The 22,291-nt window shown below is 39.2% G+C and overlaps 1 protein-coding gene across 2 annotated transcripts in view; it reads right to left on the bottom strand.

Annotated features, from left to right (window-relative positions):
• Positions 1 to 22,291, bottom strand: part of SMPD3 (sphingomyelin phosphodiesterase 3) — a 105,108-nt gene that overhangs the window by 33,482 nt on the left and 49,335 nt on the right. For both annotated transcript variants that reach the window (XM_064723015.1, XM_064723016.1), the window contains exon 2: positions 758 to 2,381. In XM_064723015.1, the coding sequence (XP_064579085.1) occupies positions 758 to 2,089 (1,332 nt within the window). In that variant the 5' untranslated portion in view covers positions 2,090 to 2,381. The remainder of the gene's footprint in view (positions 1 to 757; positions 2,382 to 22,291) is intronic.

The following is a 22,291-nucleotide window of genomic DNA, read 5'->3' on the forward strand; positions in this document are numbered from 1 at the left end:
AGAAAATCCCACTTTCCAGTTTAGAAAGAGCACAGCCAGATACTCCCAAGAGTTAAGCATGAGCAGCCTCTAGATCTTGAAAAAACAAATGCAGACTTTATGCTTTTCATGATTTATAGACTTACAACCCCAGGCTTCCTGTTCTCTCTACCATCAGTTAATTTATGTAAACTGTGTTAATAACGCAAAAAAGCTCTGCGCTCCCCAGTGTCCCAGGCATGTTTGTCTTGTTTATTCCTCTTCATATCTCTCCTTGCTAATTCTTTTGCAAGCAAGAGAGCAGAGTAGCCATACCTTTGACTGCAATTCTTTCAGTTTTATTATACTGACATTTAGACATTTGATTGTCTTTTGATTGCCAGACAAACACACAACAAGCACAAGCTGGTTTCCAACAATGATGCTCATTGTACTGTACTCATGTTATGAGGCTTAGAATTTATGCATTTTCTTACAGAGATTTCCATAAAGAAAGAAATTAAAATATCATGAAAATCACTTCAAATTTTGAGTCTTGAAATTATACTTGAGTTCTACCTCCAAAAGTCCCTCATTGTTTCAGACACATCCATCAATTTAACACAATATTCAGGCTACAAATCCTATAAAGATTATATCTATAGCCCATTAGGTTATATCAGGAAAGCTAAATCTGAATATTGCCTCTGTTGCAGTCTAAAGAAATGCGAAAATAATGTAACTTTATAACTTGCCACATATACAGAGTCAATACTTACAGCTTCAAAAAGGCTCTTACCTTGAGAAACAAGGCTCCCTTGGAAGCCAAGGAGTCCATTCCTCTTCCATTGGGGTAACAGTGATAGGCAGCATCCATAACAGGATAGCGGCTGGCAAAAAGTAGACCACTGTTCACAAACTTAAAGCTACAGCAGCTGTGGCAGCTGTAGACCCCAACATCATAGACGATGTATTCAAAATAGTGATGGAGCTGCTCTTTCAATTTCTCCGCAGCTCTTTTGTCAAACACTTCCTGCAAGCACAGAAAGTCCAGGTTGGCAGGGAAGAAAGCAGAGATCTCATGATCAAAGGTCTCATCTGTGTGTTTCTTTTTCCGCACTGAAGTCTTCTTCATGATTGAAGCTTTGTAGAGGAGCTTGTTGTTGACAGTGCTTTGGTCCACTGTACCATCTCCAACACGGACTTTGACTAGGGACTCTCGTGAGGCAGAGCAGCTGTCTAGACTCCCAGAATCTCCTTCCTTCTGTTTGTGGTTTGGTGTTTTTGACACCTCTGCATCACCTTCCAGTGAGGGCTCTGCTGGGCCACTGGCATGAGCCTGGCCATTGACGGTGTCTGCTTCTGTGTCTGACATGTGGCCGTTCTCCTCTCCATTGATACGGACAATGCAAGTGTTTTCTTCTCCCTCGTGTGGCTCTCCACTCCCACCTTTATCTTCTCTGTTCTCCTCACCGTTGTTTGAGCCACAGTTGTCTCCTTTGTACTCCATTGATGTTGTCCTTTTGATGCCAGCATTCACAGTGCGGTTATCTCCAGCCTGGGGGGAGACCAGGCTGCTGAAACTCGCTGCACTGATGGATGTGTTGGTAGGAGAATCTATGTATATTTTAATCTGTGGCCTGCTCGCCCCATTTCGGATCCTCCGGCCGATTTCCTTAGCCCTGGCCTGTGTATTGAAAACGTTATTAAATCTTGCCAGAGAATCGGGCAGCAGGCAAACGTTGGCGCTGCCAAAGCAGAAGCTTTTCCCGCTCCCTGCTGCCTTCCATTCAGTGAGCAGTGTGGCTCCATTGGCGTGGTTCTTGTCTTTCAGCCTGGAGTAGATGTAGGGCCTCCTGGCTGACTGCAGAGGGGACCAGAGCAAGAAGCCAATCAGAGCGAAAGGAAGAGAGGCCACCAGGAGTGCCAGGTAGATGGGAGTGGTGATAATGATGCAGAGTGCGTGGAAATAGCATGGGTCATCTGCTCTTTGACGTTTTTCATAGGTGGTTGGAACAAAAGAGCCCACGAGCCTGTCTGCTAGCCAGTAACATGGGAAAATCAGGCCCCAGGAAAAAGAATGCAGAACTGACAGAAAGCTGTTGGGAAATGGAGAAGTGTATAAAACCATTGCAACTCAGTTATGACAACACTTCAGGGCCTACTACATGATGTCACTGTGTCAAGCATCCATAAAATCACTGGGAGAGGGATGGGGAAAAAAGGTCTGGTCAGGAGATTGTTGGGTTTCTTTCCAGTGAGAGTCAATAACAAAACTTTAAGAGCACCATTTCACTGTGTTGGAGTAAAAATGAAACAAGGCCACTGTTTTTGTCTGGCTTTTTGGCATCTGTATTTGTCAAAGGATGTCATTGTTCACTGGGGTCTGCCATAATGAAACTCTCCAGAGGCAAAACAGAAACCTGCAGAAACAAAAGACAAAACATATTGGAAGTTTAGGTAACACTTACTGGAAGTTTAAAGCAGATTGAGTTTTTCTCACAACAATTAAAGACTTATTATATTTATTGTATTTAGATGGAAATTGGAAAGGTTGGATCAAGGGAGGATTTGGGAGTTTTTTGTTTTGTTTCAATTATTAGCTCAGCATAACTTCACCAATCTTATGCAACATGTTTGAGTTCAAAGAAATAAGGGACAAGTCAAGTGCCAAATAACAAATGCTTGGCATTTACACAGTGCCAAAGGCATTTTGGGATGTTGATAATAGGGGGGAGCCTGGCAGATTTGTTTTTCTGGATGATTTTTAGGATTCTTGAGTAAAAATTCTCAAAAGCGACTCTGGCATCCACGCATCAGATAGGAAAAAATTAACCTAAAACCTATCCAATTATGTAATTACCATTAGAAAAGAAAAATCTCTGAAGAAGTTATGCTGTTCTACTGGGTGCTTAAAATGCTTTATAAAAGCCCTATTTACATAATCACTCAGCAGACCAGAAAGATTCCTGTTTACAGCAGTGCCAAGGATAAACAGAACGTTGTGTTTGGGATCTGTGAAGTGAGGACAGACTGCAAGCCCTATTTTCCAACTTTCAGGCTGACAGCCTTCCTGGTGAAAGGTGTAGCAGTGCTGCAGAATACAGGTCAATTTGACTTTTACTATGTTAAAATAACAGACCAGAAGAAAGTGCAAAAGCTCAACGGATCCATTAAAAAATTGCCTAATTAGGTCTTCAATAGGTGTTTCCTTGAGCATATGATGACAGGATGTTACAACTCCCTGGGGAACATGAAACCAAGGGACAGTTTTGTAGATAGAGCAGTCAATGCCTGCTTGGTGATGTGCTGAAGTGGAAAAAAAAAAAAAAAAAGAATCAATTCAATACAACTCTTGCCAGTTCTATTACGGACTGCAGTATCGATAATCTACAAGATAAATCTACAAGATAAAGCTGTCCAGCAAACCATGAAACACCCAACTAAACAGCTTTACAAAAGCCATTATCCAGATTGTGGAGACACACTCTGTAAAAGGAATTCATGCTTGCTGCAGATCCAACATACTATTGTGTATTTGTAAAAATGGAAGAAAAATAATTGCAATCACAAATCCTTCCATGGGATAAGATTGCACAGCCCATGTCATGAAGCAGATTGGTTTGGACTGAGGTTCGTTTTAACAACTTCTAGCAAGAATGTGATTCTCTGTAAACACTAAAGGCTGTATGATAGTTCAAGGCCACATTTATGACTCCTACACTTCCTCTGCCTTAAAAAGTGAGAGTATCTTCCAAAATCAGGAGGGGTTTTGACCAGGTGCCAGCTGCATTTCTCACTAGCAGCCTGCTGAAGTGAGGAGGCAATAAGGGTTTGAGTACACACTTGTATTCCATGCGTTTTATTCCATGAATTCTAATAGATTTCCCACAACTCATGACACAGAAGCACAAAAACCCTGGTACAACAGCAAGCTTTAAAATATAATAGCTGGGGAAAAGGGAAGAGGGTATAAAGGATGGAATAGCTGGATGTCCTTTAAATTTTTGTATATTGCAGACAGAAGACATAGACATGTCAAGGTCCTAATTAAAAACCCTCTTCTTGCAAGGAAATTATTATCCTGACTTACTAAACTTCCAGATGAAAGCAATCACAGAACTTGCCAAAGCTCTGTCACAGACTCTCTGGCACACACACAAACAGGAACTAAGTTTCCTACTCCTTGCTAGAAAATCCTGTGCGCTCTAGTGCCTCAAAGCCACCCCAAAAAAGAGAATTAAGAGGGTCATGGGAGACAGATTTTATCTCAACAAGATCTTAAGGGGTGAGGGAAGGCACCATGTGAGTCAACAGGAACTTGGAAAACATGACGTCAGTCACATCTCTCCTAATGCAGCGGTTTAGATGGAGCCTAAAGCTAAAGTGCCTAATTCCTTGTGATGAAGGGTATTACTTGGTAATCCAATGCTTTATTCATAGGGGTTTGGGAGATTAAGGGAGAATTTAAGATATTGCAATGAAACAGATATTTTTGTATGCTACAAAGACGTAAACGGCAGCGTTGTTTGGTGGTTTTTATTACTCTGTGAGTGTTTGGAGGCTAAAAATAGACTTTATTTAATTTTTTTTATGGTGGCAGTATGGAACATCTCAACTTTAGTGATAACAAGACATCAGGCAGGGAGGTTTCAAAGATTTTTATGATCATAATTATGCCCAGAAGTATGATGGAGACATCATAGATCAAAAGAGATGTTTCTAGCTCCAGCATTGCTTGCAAACTAAATAAAGGACAATACAAGTCAACAAGTGATAGGAGAAACAGAAGAAAAACAACAAATCTTACAATAATCACGTTATGAGAACAGTCTAGAAATGGTCAGAAAAGTTTTAACTTCCTTTTGCTTAGAAACTAAAATACACTTTCAAATTCAGACAACTAAACTTTCTTCAAAAGTGATAGTAATATCACCTATATACAGTAAAAATACAGTAAACTGTATTTTTAAAACTATAAGTAAATCACTGGCACAACAGTTATTTATTTAAAAACAGAATAAAACTACTGAAGTGGCTAACTGATTTGGAAAATTACCCTATGGGTAATTTCACATCATAATTTACATATATTCATTAAAACTAGTGTTTCTTGAATCCTGAAAGTTGGTTTCCAGGGAAGATTGTAGCAATATTTATCTAAAAATGAATTCTAGAAAAGCAGTTTATTTAGGCTGTGGTTTTACCTTGATTTACTTATTGTCATTGTAATATCAATCAAAGAAAACAGTTTTACAAAATTGATCCCACTAGATCGTGTGAAACCCCAAAAATTAGTGTTTGTAACTGAGCACAGGTGAAATGAAGATCTGAGGTAACTGAGGGAATTCTCACTCAGGCTGTCACATCATTCAGGCTTATTAGACAAACCACAACTTAATTTTTGCTTTCCTCATTGTTCTCATCTGGTTTTCCTCCCAGACACACTTCATAAAATCTTCCTTCTTTTATTCAGTGTTGTTCCCCTGATTATTCTTATACATGCTTTTAATTAGAGTCTAGTTCAACAGCTAACTAACCTTCTGGAAAAGAAACCCACTCCAAAAGGCCAAAACCACGTGAACTGCTTTCCATGCTTGATTACATGGCTGTAATTACAGAGATGCAGCCATCTCGAGGGGTCAGTGGCTCTAATGAAGATGTTTCCTTGTTCCCCTGTGATCACTTCACAGCCTGATGTTCTAACTGAAATCCTCTCATCCTGGCTGGGACTCATTCCATGAAGGAGTTCACCATGCAGGCTAAGGGAATTTAAGTAGAACTTACTGGCTCACCTTAACTTCCACTTAAATCAGTAACAATTTACAGCTTAGGAAAATCTTCGTAAAAACTTAGGGAAAACGTGGATCCTCTTTGGTATGAGAAGCTGAATTTGGTGAATCACTGCTACTGATGAATAAAGCAGAACCCATTCAAACTAAGGATTTGGCAGGAGGAGAAGGGAAGGAGGACAGTGTTTTTGCAGACTTGCCATTGCAACATTCATTTACCAGTTTCTGCCTAAACTCTCTCCCTCCTTTCTAGAGAAGGTCATCAAACACTGCCAGGCTGCTCTGCACCTTGTCTCTTTGTCCATAGGCAGCCAACAGGCAAGAATCAGCATAAACAAGATGCCTAACTCAATTGAGCTAACCTGTAAAAAATAAAATACTAAGAAGTGTGAATTTACAAGTCTCCCTGAATAGATGTCAGCAGTTAAGCACATGTCTGCAGTGAAAACCCCAAAGCATCCCCACAAGTCCAGGGAGCTGCTCAAGCCTCAGGGAGTAGACTTGTGGTGATGCAATCTGTATTTGAAGCAAGGAGATGCTAAATTTTCTTAAGGAGTCCTTGGACTCTCAGTGATGCCTCTGAAAGCCTCCAAAGCTGTACATTGAAGGAGATTTGGTGCTGTTACTAGCCACAGGTGAAGGGAGCTGGAGCAGGGCTGGAGCCCATTGGGCACTCAGCGCTGGAGCTGGATCAGCAGTGCCAAGGTACCTGTGGGCACCAGTGTGAGTGGGAGTCATCCCCTTCCTCTGACAAAAGATTGGCTGCACCTGCAGAGAAACTGGGCTGGCCTGGTGCCCTGTGTACCTCCTCACCCCAAATGGGAGCTTTTCTCTCAAAGTGCTGAAAAGTTGTTTGTGATCACACTGTAAAACTTGCTCTGAGCTTTACAGTTATGTGGGCCATGGCAGCAGATTCTCATTTCCAAAAGCATATCATCTGAGTTTGGTAGTCCCAGATCATATTCCTAGGCCAAACCCCATACCCACATACCTTCTGCTACCTAAATAAATTTGGTTTAAACTTAATTTAAAAAATATAAATTCAATTATGTTAATGTATGGAAACACAGGTTAAAAAAAGATCTTTACAATTATAACCCATTGAAAAGCATTAAAAAAATGTCAGTTTGGTCCCTTTTTTCTTTCAAAATGGGTGAAAAATTGAAGCTGAATGCATTATTGCGGAAAACAATCATCTTTCATATTCCTGCAAGCAACACTGAGTCTACCCTGACACAAGAGATTATACTTGCTCAAACCCTACATACAGAGTTATAAATGCAGAAGGGACACATCACATCTCTCAAGCCTAGGAAATGTTTATTCTTTACTCCACACATACAAACTGCACTCCAACAATGAATGCTGTGTTTACACACCAGCTTCACTAATTGCTCCCTGGAGGCCTCACCCAAACCTAGAAAACTTCACCAGTGCAGCTCCAAATTCTGAAATACACCTCCAAAGCCTTGTGCACTCTGTGAGTGCACCAGTACCAGCCTGTGAGCATCAGCTAAATAATCAAATACAAGCCATGGGGGAACTTTTTACAAGGGCATTTAGTTCTACTTCACTGGAGGGCATGAAGACTCATCTGAAAATCTGGACTCCACAAACTTTCTTTAATTATTTTTATTTCAGTGGAAATAGAAGCAGACTGACAGTTTCTGTTGTATTTTAGAGGGGCCAATGCCACGAATGCCTCTAAAAATATCATGGTTATGCAAACTAAGTAACAGCAACCAATGTCCGTTCTGATCTGCAAGGACATTACTTTAAAACATAAATTTGACTGCATTGTTAAAGTAGCTACTTCAGAATTAATACAAAAAAAAATCCTAATCAGCAGAACTGTCTCTTCTTGTACAGGGGACAATTACATATTTCCAAATTATCAATTCCTATTTATGGCCTTGGGAACTGGTAAGAAGTAGGATCAATATCATATTGATAGATGAAAATAACTGCAAATACAGAGAGCTCTAGGTTTTCAGAAAAGCTTTGCTATCAGGCAAGATTTAGACAAAAAAAAGTTAATCTGACCACTTGGTGATCTCACTCAGCACCTGGAAAGCTAAACACTCTCTGTTTTGAGACCTTATTTGGTGAACTTCAGTAGTGAGACAACTGCAGCCCACAAAAGTATGAATCTGTGACACTAAGCTCTGTTTATACAATAGAAACAGAATGAGCTTTATTTACAAAATCACCTTTTAGTGTGCTTGAGCCTCGTATTTTACAGGAGCTGGAGTAATTCAATAATGGCTAAATAAATCTGATCCTTGTAGATGGTTTGTTTAACAAAACCCAGTGAGATGGAACAATATTGGCCTTAGGTGCACAAGACAGAAGTGGAGATAAAATTTTCCCTACTCATCTTTCACCATCTAAATCCAACAGAGGTCTGACTACAGCCATGCCTTGCCCATAAATTAGCAGGGGCACAGGCTCCTGTAAAATGAAAAGCTGTACTTTCTCAAGCAGCACTTTGAGCCTCCAGGCTTCTGGTTACTCCACGACAGCTCAATAGAAGTATAAAGTAATCATTTTTCCCCAGAGTGGATATTTTTATACTGTTAAAATTGTTCTTAAAGGTGCCAAAGAAAAGTTACCTTAACCTACAGTAAATCCAAGACAAATTCCTGCCAATAAATATCTGTTCCTCTATAAAAAAATGCTTACCTACTATTCTTAAAATACTTTATAAAGGAAATTAAAATAAAATGTGACTGGATTAAAACACAGCTACCCTTATAAAGAAAATTAAAGTACATTTATTCATTTTCTACTTATGGAAAATTGGAAAACAGAGCCTTTTTAACTTGCACAAGTTTTCATGCAAACCCCAAAACTAGACTCCTTAACTCCCAGTTTCCAGCTCTGCTGACAGAGGCATATTTCCCCAGGACCCTGAGATCTAATTGTATGGTGGTAATCATAAAAAACCCAGCATTGCTCAAAACTCAACACATAAATACCAAGTCCTTCCCTCAAAACTTGCTACCATGTCAAGCCACTCTGACAAAAATGCAAGAATTCAAGCTCAAGGTTTTTAAAAATTGCTCCAAGATAGGCTGAGTACTTTTGTTGCATATTTTCATACACCCAAACAGACATCTATTAAAACTCTTATTACAAAAAAAAAACGAAAAAAAGACCCACCAGCATAAAAACCAACCCAGAGCACTTGACACTTTCAGCTTTTCAAAAGTTATAGGAAATTCAAGCAAAAATATTACATTTACTTATTTGTAAATTCATGTTACTGCAATACACTGGTAGACTAAAGTGTGACAATCCTCTCATATTTTCTTCTTACAGAGTAACACATAAAAGAAGACAGAAAACAATATGTGATTTTTTAAATTATCCCATCCAATCACTTAACACTCTAAAAGAACACTTGTTGCCATCTTCACATATAGCATAGCTAAATTTAGCTCAGATATTACAAAGCTACTAATCTCTCGAATACTCAAGAATGAATTATTTAAAACCACAAGATCCGTGTGGTGACTTGTCTTAAAACCACCCCTAAGAAAGCAGAGAGAATTTGCTGTGCATGTTTATTCCAGGAAGCCTCATGGCTTGTTCTTCACTGGCTCCTCCACAGTAACACCCTCGTCCTTGCTAGGCTGGGCAGCTCTGGGGGAACAGGGATATCTAAAATGACCCATGTAAGGAATTTTCTGGCTCACTTCACACTCTGCTGCTGCACATCTGCACAGACACCCCTGCAGAAGGCTGGGGACAAGGGGCTGGCTGCAGGTCTCAAACATCGACGGCCACGGAGCCAACAAGGGTCACTGGCAAGGACATGCTGGGAGAAACAGTGGGATGGGGCTGGAGAAGGGGCCACAGGGGAGGTAGGACAGGACTTTTCTGGGACAAATGTCCTTGTTCTGGGTCCTGGGAATAAGCACAGCATAACAGAGCCATGGGGTTGAGGTCAGGAAGCAGACATGGACCGAAGGCCAGCTCAGCAGGGGGAAAACAAGACCACCTCTGAGCCCCAAAGGGCTCTGAGCCATTTCCTACCATGCCAAGAAGAGTGAACTGCACACTGAGAGAAAGTTACCTTGAGAGTAGGGAAATCTCATCCATAAAAACCTACCTCCACAAAACCCCGGTGTGCACATCCCAGGCTGCTGGATCAGTGCTGGAGCCAGCACTGCTGATCTTTCTGTCTCTCCCTCTCTCTTTCACTCTACCCTTTATTCAAAATCCACCCCTGTGTTTACATGGGAAGATAAGGGACTAACATACCAATTTCCATGCCAAGTGTATAATTTACTTATAAAACTGTCTTTTTGAAAGCCTCTGACATTTGCGGTTCCTTCTCAACCATGGGCACATACAAATCTGGGGTGCTTCCCTTCCCTTCCACAACCCTGCAATGTCTTTTGGAAATATGTTTGCCACCAAAATGGCATTCTTGAAAAAAATCTTCTTGAATCTCACAAGAATGCAAAACAGAAGGACTGCAATATGTTTCCCACTTGTCCTCAAACTCCCTTCACTTTTTATTAACCATTGCATTACACAGAAAAGGCTGATCCTTCCTCTTCGCCTTCTAAGACATCTGACAAACTGAGAACATGCTCAGTCTGTTCTGGATGCCTCACTGTTACAGCACAGGAAGCAATGTTCAGCCACAAAGCAACCTTTGAAGTCTTCTGACATTGCCTGATAAGAACCAGGTTTCTGGCATTGTACGTTAAATTGCCCAAGAGTCTCCCATATTTTCTGCTGGCAGAACAGATCCTGGCTCATGCCTCAACACTTTCAGCATTTCAGGTTCCAGGTTTCAGAGATTGCTTCTCTTCAGACATCGCTGCTTTTTTGCATGAGTTGGGAAAGGACTTGGTAGAGAAAAGTGAACACAAAATTTGAGGTGGGATAGGGAGAGGAAGATCCTATTTCTGAGCCAGAAGCTTTTGCATCTCTATGGAAAAACAAGAATAAAGGCTAATCTAATTTTTTTGTAGTATACAAAATGTATGTTTAATCCATAACACACCTGAAATATCAAAATTGTACTGCTGTTAATCAAAGTGGTCCATATTTAGAAAAGAAACAGAAGAAGCTATGCTAAATACCCAACATTCTACCACTTCTAAACCAAGAGAGTAGCATAACTCAGTAACAGAATCTGGCAAAAATCTAAAAGAACAAAAACAAGGAATCAGTGCAAATGAGCAGCTACTTTAGAGGGGTATGCATATATGGATACAAAGTTCATCTCGCTATTCTGTGGACTTTTATTTCCTTAAAAATACAGCAAATGTTTATAGTTTTTTCTGTTATTAAATGCATTTTTGAAGATCAGGGCAATATACAGATATTTCATTTTGCACCCCATTTTTTATTTCCTCTTGGAACTAGAATGAAATCAGAAAGTGTCCTATATCCAGAAGAAGCAAGAGGGGACAGTGTTTGCTTCCATCTAAAAATACCTTCTCCAGTGTTCTTATGTGGTCACCAACAAATGAAGTAACTAGAGGCTTCTCTTAGCCATCAGCAGAAAAAAAATTGTTTAAATATTTAATATGCTTTTAAAAATGTCAGTACTGAGTCAAACTATTACTAGTTTTTTATTGTGACCAAAAGTAAAATGTTTAATTGAAGCAGCTGCTCCTTAATAAATAACCAGAAGCTGAGAGCACGAACGCGTGGTATTTGCAGATTAGATTTTCATGCATGGCATTCCAGGCATGATCTTTTCATACACTTGAATATATGACAAGTTAAATAAGATCTCAGTCCAAGTAACAAAACTGTAGAGAATCAGAAGTGGTGATTCCAAAATAGATCTGGGCCTACCTCCAGTATAAACAGCTTGATCTCAGTATTAATTTTAGGATGCAAAGCAAACATCCTAGATCTTACTGCTGCTTTTACTCACTCAGGTAAGCTTTACTGTTACAATCGTTCAGCAAAAATATACTGGGGATATATATACTGCTATTCCAGGGAGTAAAAAAATGAAGTGCATTAAAATTTGGTCCAAATATGGTCAGAAAAATTTTTAAATTGCCTCTTTTTTTTAACCATACCTCTGATGTATATTCACAGTACAAAAAACCCTATTTTTAAAAGGTTGGTTTTAGTAAACTCTGCACAACCAATTCTACCACAGTGAGTTAAATAAGGGTTTGGTTCTACAAGACCTGCTTTGATGTATTTGTGAACTTTATTTCATTCTTTGGACCAACTCTGTAGTCCATTATTTACAAAGAGCATCTTCAGGCATGTAAAATACCTGTATACCAGGTTCATGCAACTGCTAAACAGTACAGCATCCACACAGAACTGTCAATAGCAATGCCTAAACTGTAGAGACTTTTGCTACATTTTCCAAACCAGCATAGTCTTGTCCTGCTATTAAATAAACTCATTTTGCCCTATGATTCACTTCAGAATTCAATTTTTAAGAGTCATTTTGCAGAGCAGAAATACATTTCTAAAAATTCAATTGTCTTTAATAGAAAAGCAGGCTTTCATATATTGAATGCTGTGTTCTTGGAAGTGAAGCTCTTCAGCACTGAAATGAAAATCATATTTCAGTCTAAGTTTGCATTATCTCCTGCATGTCACAGAACAGTTGTCAAAGAAATGACAAGGAAAAAGGTGCAAATTGTGTAAAGCAACATTTCTGATAGTGGTAATCTCTGTGGCTTTGGGTTAAATGATCCCCACTACACAGCTGAATTTGTCACATACCTAGAGTCAAGAGTCCATGTTCAAGAGTTAATGGTTCAGCTTCACTGATAAAGCACAAATGTTTGGGGGTTTGGGTTTTTGTAATTAGCCTTATTAGCTATTAGTTCCATTTCTATTTCTGCTGGCTGCCCCTAGTCCTGTGCTACACTTTCCAGGACATACATTTACTTGAGTATTGCAGGCAGAGATACCCTTTGTTTATTAGCCATGGCTTTTACTCCTATATTGACTTTAGTAGGACTGCTCCCAGAGATAAATTTGCATTTTTGCAATTCCCAATGCATATTGGGAAAGTGTCAGAGAACTGTTAGACAGAATAATATTATTTGTAGAATTCTGATTATTATGCACCCCAAATTTTGTAAGATTTGATGTAGAAGGAACATACTGTTAATATCTTATATAATTCATTCTGATCACTTAAATAGTTTCTTAAAACAGCATCCCCTGGATGCCAGCTTTTGAAGTGTTTAACAAGGTATACATAAAGAGGGTAATAATTATAATGGGGGTGTAATGAGCTTCACTATCAATGGGAGTCAAAGTACAGTAGATTTTTATCTCAGATAATTATTGTTATGTGCAGTAAATGCACCAGCAAAATTGAAGACATAAAGCCTTTGGATTACCTCTAGTGAAGAGAATTCACAAAAGAGAACATTGATTTTTATTCTGACTTTGTTCTATGAATCTGACAGGTGTTAAGCTTCTAAATCAGGGGACTTGAGACCTTGTGTAAGTGACATAAAACTATATTGTACAGCAAACACAGCAGAACTTCCAATTCCACTGTGCCTTGGCTACAGGTGACAAGAAACCACTTATGTCTATGCAATTAAACAGCAAACCTTTCACACCAAAGGACAGCAAGTTGCAATGTGATCAGCAGCCAGAAGTGCCTTAGCTGTGAGAAGGGGATTGTGCTGTCCCAGACTCCTGGGGAGCAGCACAATCCCCAGTGCACAGCCACCCTGACATGAATCTCCTTCTCTCAGGAACAAGGGGCTTTCATTTACTAACCACACTCATCCACCCTCGAGCCCTACAGCCAGAACCACCACAAAGTCCCTAAATATTGCTGCTGCTTTTGTAGGAAGGGTTATCAGGCTGGCCAGGGCTGAGCTCACTGAGCTGGCACAGAGCACTGAGCACAGGTACCACCAGCTGGTTACTCTGCTCACTCTGCTTCAAAGGATTATTGATCTGCTGGGATGGACTGGACTGCTGGCCAAAAGCTGTAAGGCAATTACATGCAAGATCCAGGCATTTCAACCTTCCAAAGACAAAAAATCTCTTCTACTAAATTTTTAAAAGTTTGTGTTCTGGGTTGTTTGTTTGTTTGTTTGTTTTTCCTATATATGAATAATTTTTCCTTTGTATCTCCAACTGTCTTAAGCATTTACACAAGTAATTTTGTAGCTGAGATCAAAATTGCTCTCTGAATTTATTATCCTTAAACTAATTGAAAATTATGGCTGGCTCACTAAGGCAAAGAAGCCCAACTGGTAAGCACTGAAGATGGTAACACTTTGCTGCTCACTCAGCTGAGAACAACTTGATTTTCAGCTTTATGAGAGACTGAGCAAACAACTCACGTCAGACAGCTGCAGAGCTCCAGCCTAATCTTGTAAAACAGTGTTGGTAAACCACAAACCTGTCAAGGTGCCTTCATGTGCTGCTGGGCATATTAATTGTGCCATTAGCATACCATGTTTTTATGTACACCACTGGTAGATACATCAATGAAATTATAAGCAACCAACAGAAGAAAGGAAGGCATGAATAGAAGTAAATTCAAAGCAAATTCACTTCAGTTCCAAACCCACTCCTCCAGAATCAGAGGTGTTCTTTGAAGTCAACTGTAACTTAAATGCAGGTTTAAATGATTTTCCATTTTCTATGTAAAATAAAATCTTAAATGATTTTCCATTTTCTACAACCCAGTATTTTCTGTGCTGCAACATTATCTGAAAACAAAGCAGAGCAACAACAAATAAAAGCACTAATTCTATGTTTGTGAATATTTCCTGGAAACCAAATAGCTGCTTTGTTTTATCACATTCATCCCTCTTTTCAATTGCAAGAACTCTGGCAAACAAGTTTTGAGGAACCAACTGCTTTTGTAATTTACACTGCTCTCTCCAGGCAGGCTGGGGGCTGCTGCCTGTCCTGCTCCATTGCAGCTGCTTGCTGTGGTTATGTAACACATATTTATGCATGACTTTTTATGTAAAATACTTCACAGTTCCCAGTGTATTTAAGTTAGGAGCCTATTTTGAAAGTTCTTCACCAAGTCCACCTACAATGGCTCATACCCACAAATCCACACAACAGATTTGCCACAAGCAATTCAGCCAGGCCTAACCCTTCCTCAGATTGTAGCTGGGGCTTTTCGAGAATGCCAAAATCAGTGTCAGTCTTTGAAGAAACACAAACTAGCTATTTGTGGCAACAGCCATGTGAAAGAAGTACTTCAAAAGAAAACTTGACTTGGTATAGGAAAAAAGATCAGGAACCTCAAACTCCAAAACACTCCAGGCAGCACAGACAGTGATTATTTTATAGGACAGAGCTCAGCCCAAACCTTTTCTCTGCTATGTTGTAATAAGTATAATATTTGAAAAGTTGAAATAACTAAGGGTTTATTGGCTTTCTGAGGGGAAGTTTCTAAAAGTAATTTTTCAAAATTTTTTTTCTACCCATGCATGGACCTTCTGAGCAACCTCCACACAGGCTCAGAAGACAACCTTCCTTTGTAATCTTGGGATGTGTATCGAAACATGTTTGAAAAAGCAGATTAACACTCAACAGTAGCAGTGCTGTATTTTAAGATAAATCACAGCGTAAAGGAGTAAAGTAATACTGAATGAGGGACAGTTGAGGATTATTTGATACTGTGCCTCATACAAGGGGGCTGGAAGCTGATGAGGGTTAACTTCTGCCATTTCAGTTTCATGGTGAGGCTAGGAGAGACTTTACAATGTAATTCAATAGAAAAAATATCTTATTTATAAATAGATAATCTAGGAAACTTTCCCATCAAATACTAAAAGTAATCATGACACAAGATGTGTGGCTCTACTGTTTTGCTTTATGATGCAAACCTATTTGCCCTAGTTTTTAGTGATTTACTAGGTATTAAACATGTTTGTCCCCATTACTTTTTCCCTATGGGCTGTGACCACATTCTTTTTTCATTATAAAAATCCTTCAAATTATTTATATTTCTTCATATCTGAGGAATATAACTGAATTATTATTATTACTATTACTTTAGGGAAATTCCCCCAACAGGAACAGGTTAGGCATAACTACACAAGGAAAAACTAATCACCAACAAAATACTTTGCCATTCATGCAGAAGAAAGCCCAAATCTTACAACACGCCTTTCTTTTTAATTCTACCTAACATTTTCTGTTTCATGGTTTTCTTTTAATGGACATAAACGTGAGTACTGCTAATACACCTTGTTTCTACTTATCTCTCTTTATACTGCATAAGTCTGCTTTCAAGATAGCACTTCTACCTGCTTTTAGGCTTCAAACTACCTTCAAAATATGCTAAATTAAAGAGGAATATTACAGGAAGGAGCCAGAGATGTGTCTCATCACTAGCTTTGATCTCTCAGAGACAGTTAATTCCAAAATTACAATTAATTGGACTGCCAGGCCAGAACAAAGAGTGACCTCTCCACAGTAACCCAACACTGTAACTTTACATAATTTGCATTATTTTCTTCTATTGTATCAGGAGGATAAACATCATGACCAGAGTAATGGCCAGGTTATGGCAGCCAGCACAGGACAAAGCACTGATTCAGAGGCCTTGAGATGTGCTTCACCATTTGTGACATGTGTGGCACCCACGGTCCCAGCTCTGACCCTGCCTTTGCCCCCTTGCCCACTGCACACCACAAGCACACACAGCGATCCAGAAACTCCCCAGCCAGCAGCAGGAGCTGGGGAAAGGCTCAGAGCAGAGGGAAGTTCTGCTCCTGCATCTGCACCTGCCCCCAGAGGAGCTTTTGAGCCTCTGTGTGCCCCTGCTCGGTCACTGTCCCCTCTGCCAGTCCTGCTGTGACAGATCTCAGATTTAGGCACAGTTTGCTGGGGAGGCACCTCCCTGGTCAGGACCCCTTGAGCTGTGAACCTCAGCTAGTCAGCATATCAGAAGAGAAGCTGTCCTCTGAAAATTGGCAATTTTATTTTCTGAGGCAACAATCAGCTGTGCAGTGCTACTCAAGCCACTCTCCCCACTGAGATCAGTCAGTTTCTTGCCCTGTGTCTCACCCCTTCACCATAACCTTTGATGAGTGCAGTAACTGTCTATTTTGGTGCCTGTGATGAAAAAATTATTATTCATTGTATAAGATTTCCCATTATATATATATAAAATCATATATTTCATACTTATCATAATAAAAATGGATGCATTTTCATCAACATAATTAATGTTTGTTGTATTATCACTAAAATAATTGCATACAGTTGTAGCTGGAGAACACCACAGCTCTGAAATAGCACTCTTCATCTGAAGATCAATGCAAATGCAGCTGGTAATTCAGCTTTTGTGAGCAGGTCATCAGCATGACTAGCATATTAACATCTCAGCCAAGGAGCAACACTTAGAGGCATTCTTTCAGAGGTTAATGAAAGGGCTTAATATGTACTTCAGCAGTGATTATTTCCAAGAAATTCGTTAAAGGCAAATGGCTATCACTTGAATTTTAATTCAAATTCTAATTTTAATCTGAGCAGTTATTGTAGGTGTTGCCTGACTGTTAAGAATATATTCCTGCTCCTGATCCCATTGTACCCTGCTGAGATTTGTTCAAATTAATTGTGTATGGTGTTACTGATTAAATTCCCTGGGAAAAAAACACAGTGCTCATATATAATGACTAATTCTCTCAGCTTATTGATCCTAAGTTCAGAATCATTATGTCAGTACAAATGCAGAATGCAGGGAAGAGAGATGCTATGCTTGGATCATAGAGAAGGCTCATACCAAGTGCAGCAGCTCACAGCAGCCATAACTGTTTCACATTAAAGGCATACACTGTTATCTACTTTATTTTGCATTCATTTCAGCTTCCTACTCCCACCCCCCAAAATAAATTCTGACCAAGCAAATAAATACACACACCCCAAAGAACCATTTGGAAGCGTTCAGCATATTCATATTTTTCACTGCAAGGACCCACACTGGAATCCTCCAGTGAATTGTCATTAGAAACAGATTGAGGAGCTTCACTTGCCATAACCTAGGGGCTGAGGGGAAGATTCATGCAGCACTACCTGCTGCTGTGCAAGGGCTACAATTATTCCTCATATTCCTTCAGCTAGGCTTTGTCTCTTGTAGGGCAATCTTCACCTTTCAGCCTGAAAATTTTAAGGCCTTCTTAGAAAAGCATTCCCAGAAAGATCAGAGCCTTGAGGCAGAACTGCATCATCCCTTGATTGATAATGGCCCTGGAAACTGAAGCCACATTCACCAGCAAAGGCAGCCAGCTGACAGCTCAGCTACCAAAAGAGCACAGACCATTGTGCAAAAGCAGAGATCCAGGATGACTCTTCCAAAATTAATTCTATCTAATTGCATGTGGGAATATAGTAAATAGAAGAAGGAATTAAAAGAAATTAATTCTTCCCAATTCTTTCTCTATCTTACTGAGGGAAAACATAAATGTTAGAGTCAACTCATCCCAGCCTTGTTATCTGCTAGGCAGAGGGCTCTGTCTGCTCAAAGGTGCTTCTCAGTCCCTTCTGGGATTTTCATTTTTAACCAGAGGAGGTTTGTTCAGTCTGAGTGTGCTGAAACCCTTCAGCTCATATTTAGTATCACACCCTGAGATACTGAAGATAAAATTTAAAGCACCATTAGCACTCAGTACAATCTACTAAATGATGTCAAAGGATTCTTGAAAGCTGCTCCTTGTCTCCTGCAGACAAAGGAGGGGAACTTAGCAAGAGATAACCCTTTGCATGCAAATAGCAAAGCAACATGAAACAATGAGAAAAAAGAAAAAAACCCCAAGCAATATTATAGTCATAAAAATAATGCAAGAAGCTCCCCATAAAGCAGTAATGCTGCTTATTTAACCAGCAGGATATTGCTGCCTTTCACAGGAACAATGCTGTTACAATATCACTCAGAAATTCTGTGTTAAATTCTCTTCACCATTTTTAAAATGTTCAGTAGTGTGCGTTGTTCGTCAGATTTTTTGTGTTATGTGTTTGCACTGGAAATGCTAATGAGAACTTTTTCTCCAACAGGACAGTTTTTAAACCAGATATTGATAGTAACAGGCAAAAAAACCCTACCAGTATTGAAGTTACACAGTGCATAAGAGATGAAACAGAATCTGAATCTATTTCTTCACATGGTTTTGGAAAGGACCTGCTTTGACAGAAACCTTTTGTATTACTAAGAAAAAAATCAGAGCTGCACAAACACTGGAGAAATACACAGGGATTTTATTTTTAATTTTTTGTTTTGGCATTTTTGTTATTTATTCTGCTTTATTTTTTAATTTCTACCTCTTAGCATTCTGGAATGTATTATTTAGGGATCTGTACTTCCCATATTGTGCACTTGCTTTATGGAAACATGAAGAAACCCTAATTATTTTAATTAGAATTTCTGTTTTCATCTACAAAGTTATTTAATAATTTTCCTTCCTACTGCTCTAATTCTATATTAGTATGTTTAAAAAGGCATTTTTAAGGTCTTTAGGTAATTTGTTAATATTGTACATTGAATAAGTATTGGTACTATATAAATTAAACACGACATATAGAAACAAATCTTTCAATCTCTGCCAGGCAAAATTTCTAATCAAATCAGTAAAGTTTTACCTAAACTAGATCTAAATAAGAGCTAGAGGAGCTGGTCACAGGCAGGAGCTGGGACACCTGTCAAAAACCAATCAGGAACACTGGAAAATTCATCCTCAAGGGGGAACTTACTCTGTACCATGTTAACCACACTCCTGACTTTACTCACTCAAAACTTCTTCTCTAAGAACTGATGAGCATGTAGGTCTGCAGCAACATTCCTGGATGTATTTGCATATATTAATATTGATAAGCAGAGCTGTTAAGCTATTTTATAATCACTCCTGTAAAAGCTGTAGGAAAGAACTGGTGGAATCACTGTGGTGTATGTTCAACACTGCCAGCTCATGCTTCTTCACAGTATTAAATTATTGTTATTTTATGGTACAAAACCTTCCTAAAAGCAACAAAAAATTTAAATTAATCACAGATAATATGCAAAGAATAAAAAATACTTAATCCTCAGTAGGAATATCTCTCCCTTCGTACAGAGAAGGAGAAAGGGCCAGGGAAGAGGAATTTCCCTTGTGTAATTCTCTTCTGGAGATTAATTCAATATAGTACATGCCCCTGTGGATTAAGAAATGCCAGATACATTAAGTATACATACACCTGCTCACTGTCTCACAGATATGGAAAAAAGGATATTTCTTCCAAGAGAGACTAAGACAGAAAAAAGAATTCCACTCAAGAGGAACTAAACAACTGCCTGTCCCCCTCACAGCAGGAAAACCTCCTCCTATTAAAATAAATGCTCCTGTAATGGCAGCTGATCTGCATAATGTTATGGTAACATGCAGTTCCTTTCTCTGAACAAAAGATGCTGTTTTTCAAAATTAACTTCAAATCAACCCACTAAAAATTGCTTACAATGAATAGCTGCATTACTAGACTATCTATTCATAATTGTTAGTTTATATTTCTCTCAAAGATAACGATAATTTATACAATAAAATGAAATGTTCCTTGCATCTCTTTGTGCTTTGGACAAACATTCTTCAATAGCTTTGGTGTCCCTTCCAAATTGGTAAGAGGTTTATACACAACCTGTGTGCCAAGCAGGGCTCATTTTTGCTTTTAGAAATGCACTTGGCAATAAGTAAACTGGAAAAATTTGCAACTCTTCTGAATCTTGTTCTCAGTTAATTGTAAGTGCTCTTTCTTTTCTCTCAACATGTGTGCAATTCATTACACTTCAGCTTTTCTTCTTGGCCTTGATAAAACCTGACACAGTAGTTTCCTTTCTCCTTAATTAAAAATATTTTTTACTTTGTTGTAAGGTTTTGGGGATGACTTTATTGTATTTGGCAAGGGAGGATACTTGAAAGAAAACTACTCTGTGGGCCTTTCTGCACCAGGTCTGTTTCTCTCTGCCTGAAATTGTGAGGCTCTGTATTTGATAACCCAGATGGTCCCTTCTGGTCTTGCATTCCTTAAAAAGGACACTGAGTACTGTAAACTGATGCCACATGGCATACAAAAATCACAAAATTCTTTAAAATGTCATGCAGCTACCAAGCAAGTTTTAGCCCCATTAATGGCATTTCACTAAAGGAAAATTGCCATTTTCAAATGCAGTTTGTGTTAACAAGCTCTGAAAACAGATTAAGCTAGTTTTACCATTAAACAAAGGTATAAATGCAGCATCTTTCCCCCAGATCTGCAGCAGCAGAAGTATGATTATTGAAAATAAATGAAATACAGAAAAACCTGGAATTTTATTGGACATGATGATCCTAAAAATAGTCACCAAGATGTGTTTTTCTGTGGAGATGGGTATTTGACAAGCACATGAAGAGCACTTTCCATCACTGTTGTTATGATCTACATCTTGTCTTCAAAGGCTTTACACCTTTTTGTAGAAACTCTTTTACTGCCCAATCAGGGTGGCAGCCAGGGACTGGCCTCACAGGGACCCCCTCATGGATCCAGTGAAAGGGAACAGCACAGCTGATTTTGTGCTAGGAAACCCAGTTTGTAGCCCAGGAGCAGCATTTGTTCCTGTGCATATTCCATGGAATAACCTTCATGGAAGTTTTGTGGTGATGTGCAGCCCAAGACTGATAAGAACTTTCAACCTGACAGACAGCCCTGACTACACCAAACCACCCCAAGATGTGATGCCAAGGAAATATATGACTTCAGCAAGGATCCAAGGCAGCATGGTTTAGAAGGTAGGAATAAGCTAGGAAGGAAACATGAAGGAAAGCACCAGCAGCAAATCCAGTAAATATGGAGATGCAGTCTGGAACATTTAATGCACATTTGTGGAACAGTCAAGAAGGATCTGAAGCACTGATCTGTGCCAGGCACCTCTTTCAGGGTCCACTGCTCACAACCCATCCTTTTCAGGGAGCCACATCAGGTATCCAGACATTCACTATGGCCTTCTCTTTACTAAGAATGCATTTGAGAAAGCAGGAGTGAGCTTGTAAGCAGGTTCCTATTAAGAATTAATTAAGGTTGTTTGTTCTGAACTTGTGAAACCAGTATGAGGTGTTATCAAAGGTTTTCCAAATGATAAGCCTTCCTAAATTACCCTTGGCTTTCACACAAGGGATTTTTCAAAGGCACAAAGAACAGTTTGGTGCTCAAATGCCTTTAAAAATGTCTTTGATAGAAAGCCACCAGGGAAGTGAGTTAGTGTTACAGCTCTGGCTTTTCCAACACCTCAAATCAGCCCTTTGTTTCTCCTCTACAGAAAGAGCAACAAGTTTCTTGTAATTAAGAATTCCCCCCACACCAAGCACTGAAGGTGGGATTTTCTCATCTCCTTAGAAGTCAGTAGCTTAAATAAGTCTCCATCTTTGCTTTTCAGAGTTCACAGAGCTTCCATCATTGTCTTTTCAAACAATCTCTTCTAAGCATCTCTTATTTAAATCCTCTTGTATCAGCCCACAACAGTAATTTATTTAATGATTTGTTTGCCTTCCCTACTTCCCCCACTGATGTATCAACATGGTCTGCTTGCTTTTTGTCCT

The sequence above is a fragment of the Zonotrichia leucophrys genome, chromosome 11, assembly GCF_028769735.1.
Source record: "Zonotrichia leucophrys gambelii isolate GWCS_2022_RI chromosome 11, RI_Zleu_2.0, whole genome shotgun sequence".
NCBI lineage: Eukaryota > Metazoa > Chordata > Aves > Passeriformes > Passerellidae > Zonotrichia > Zonotrichia leucophrys.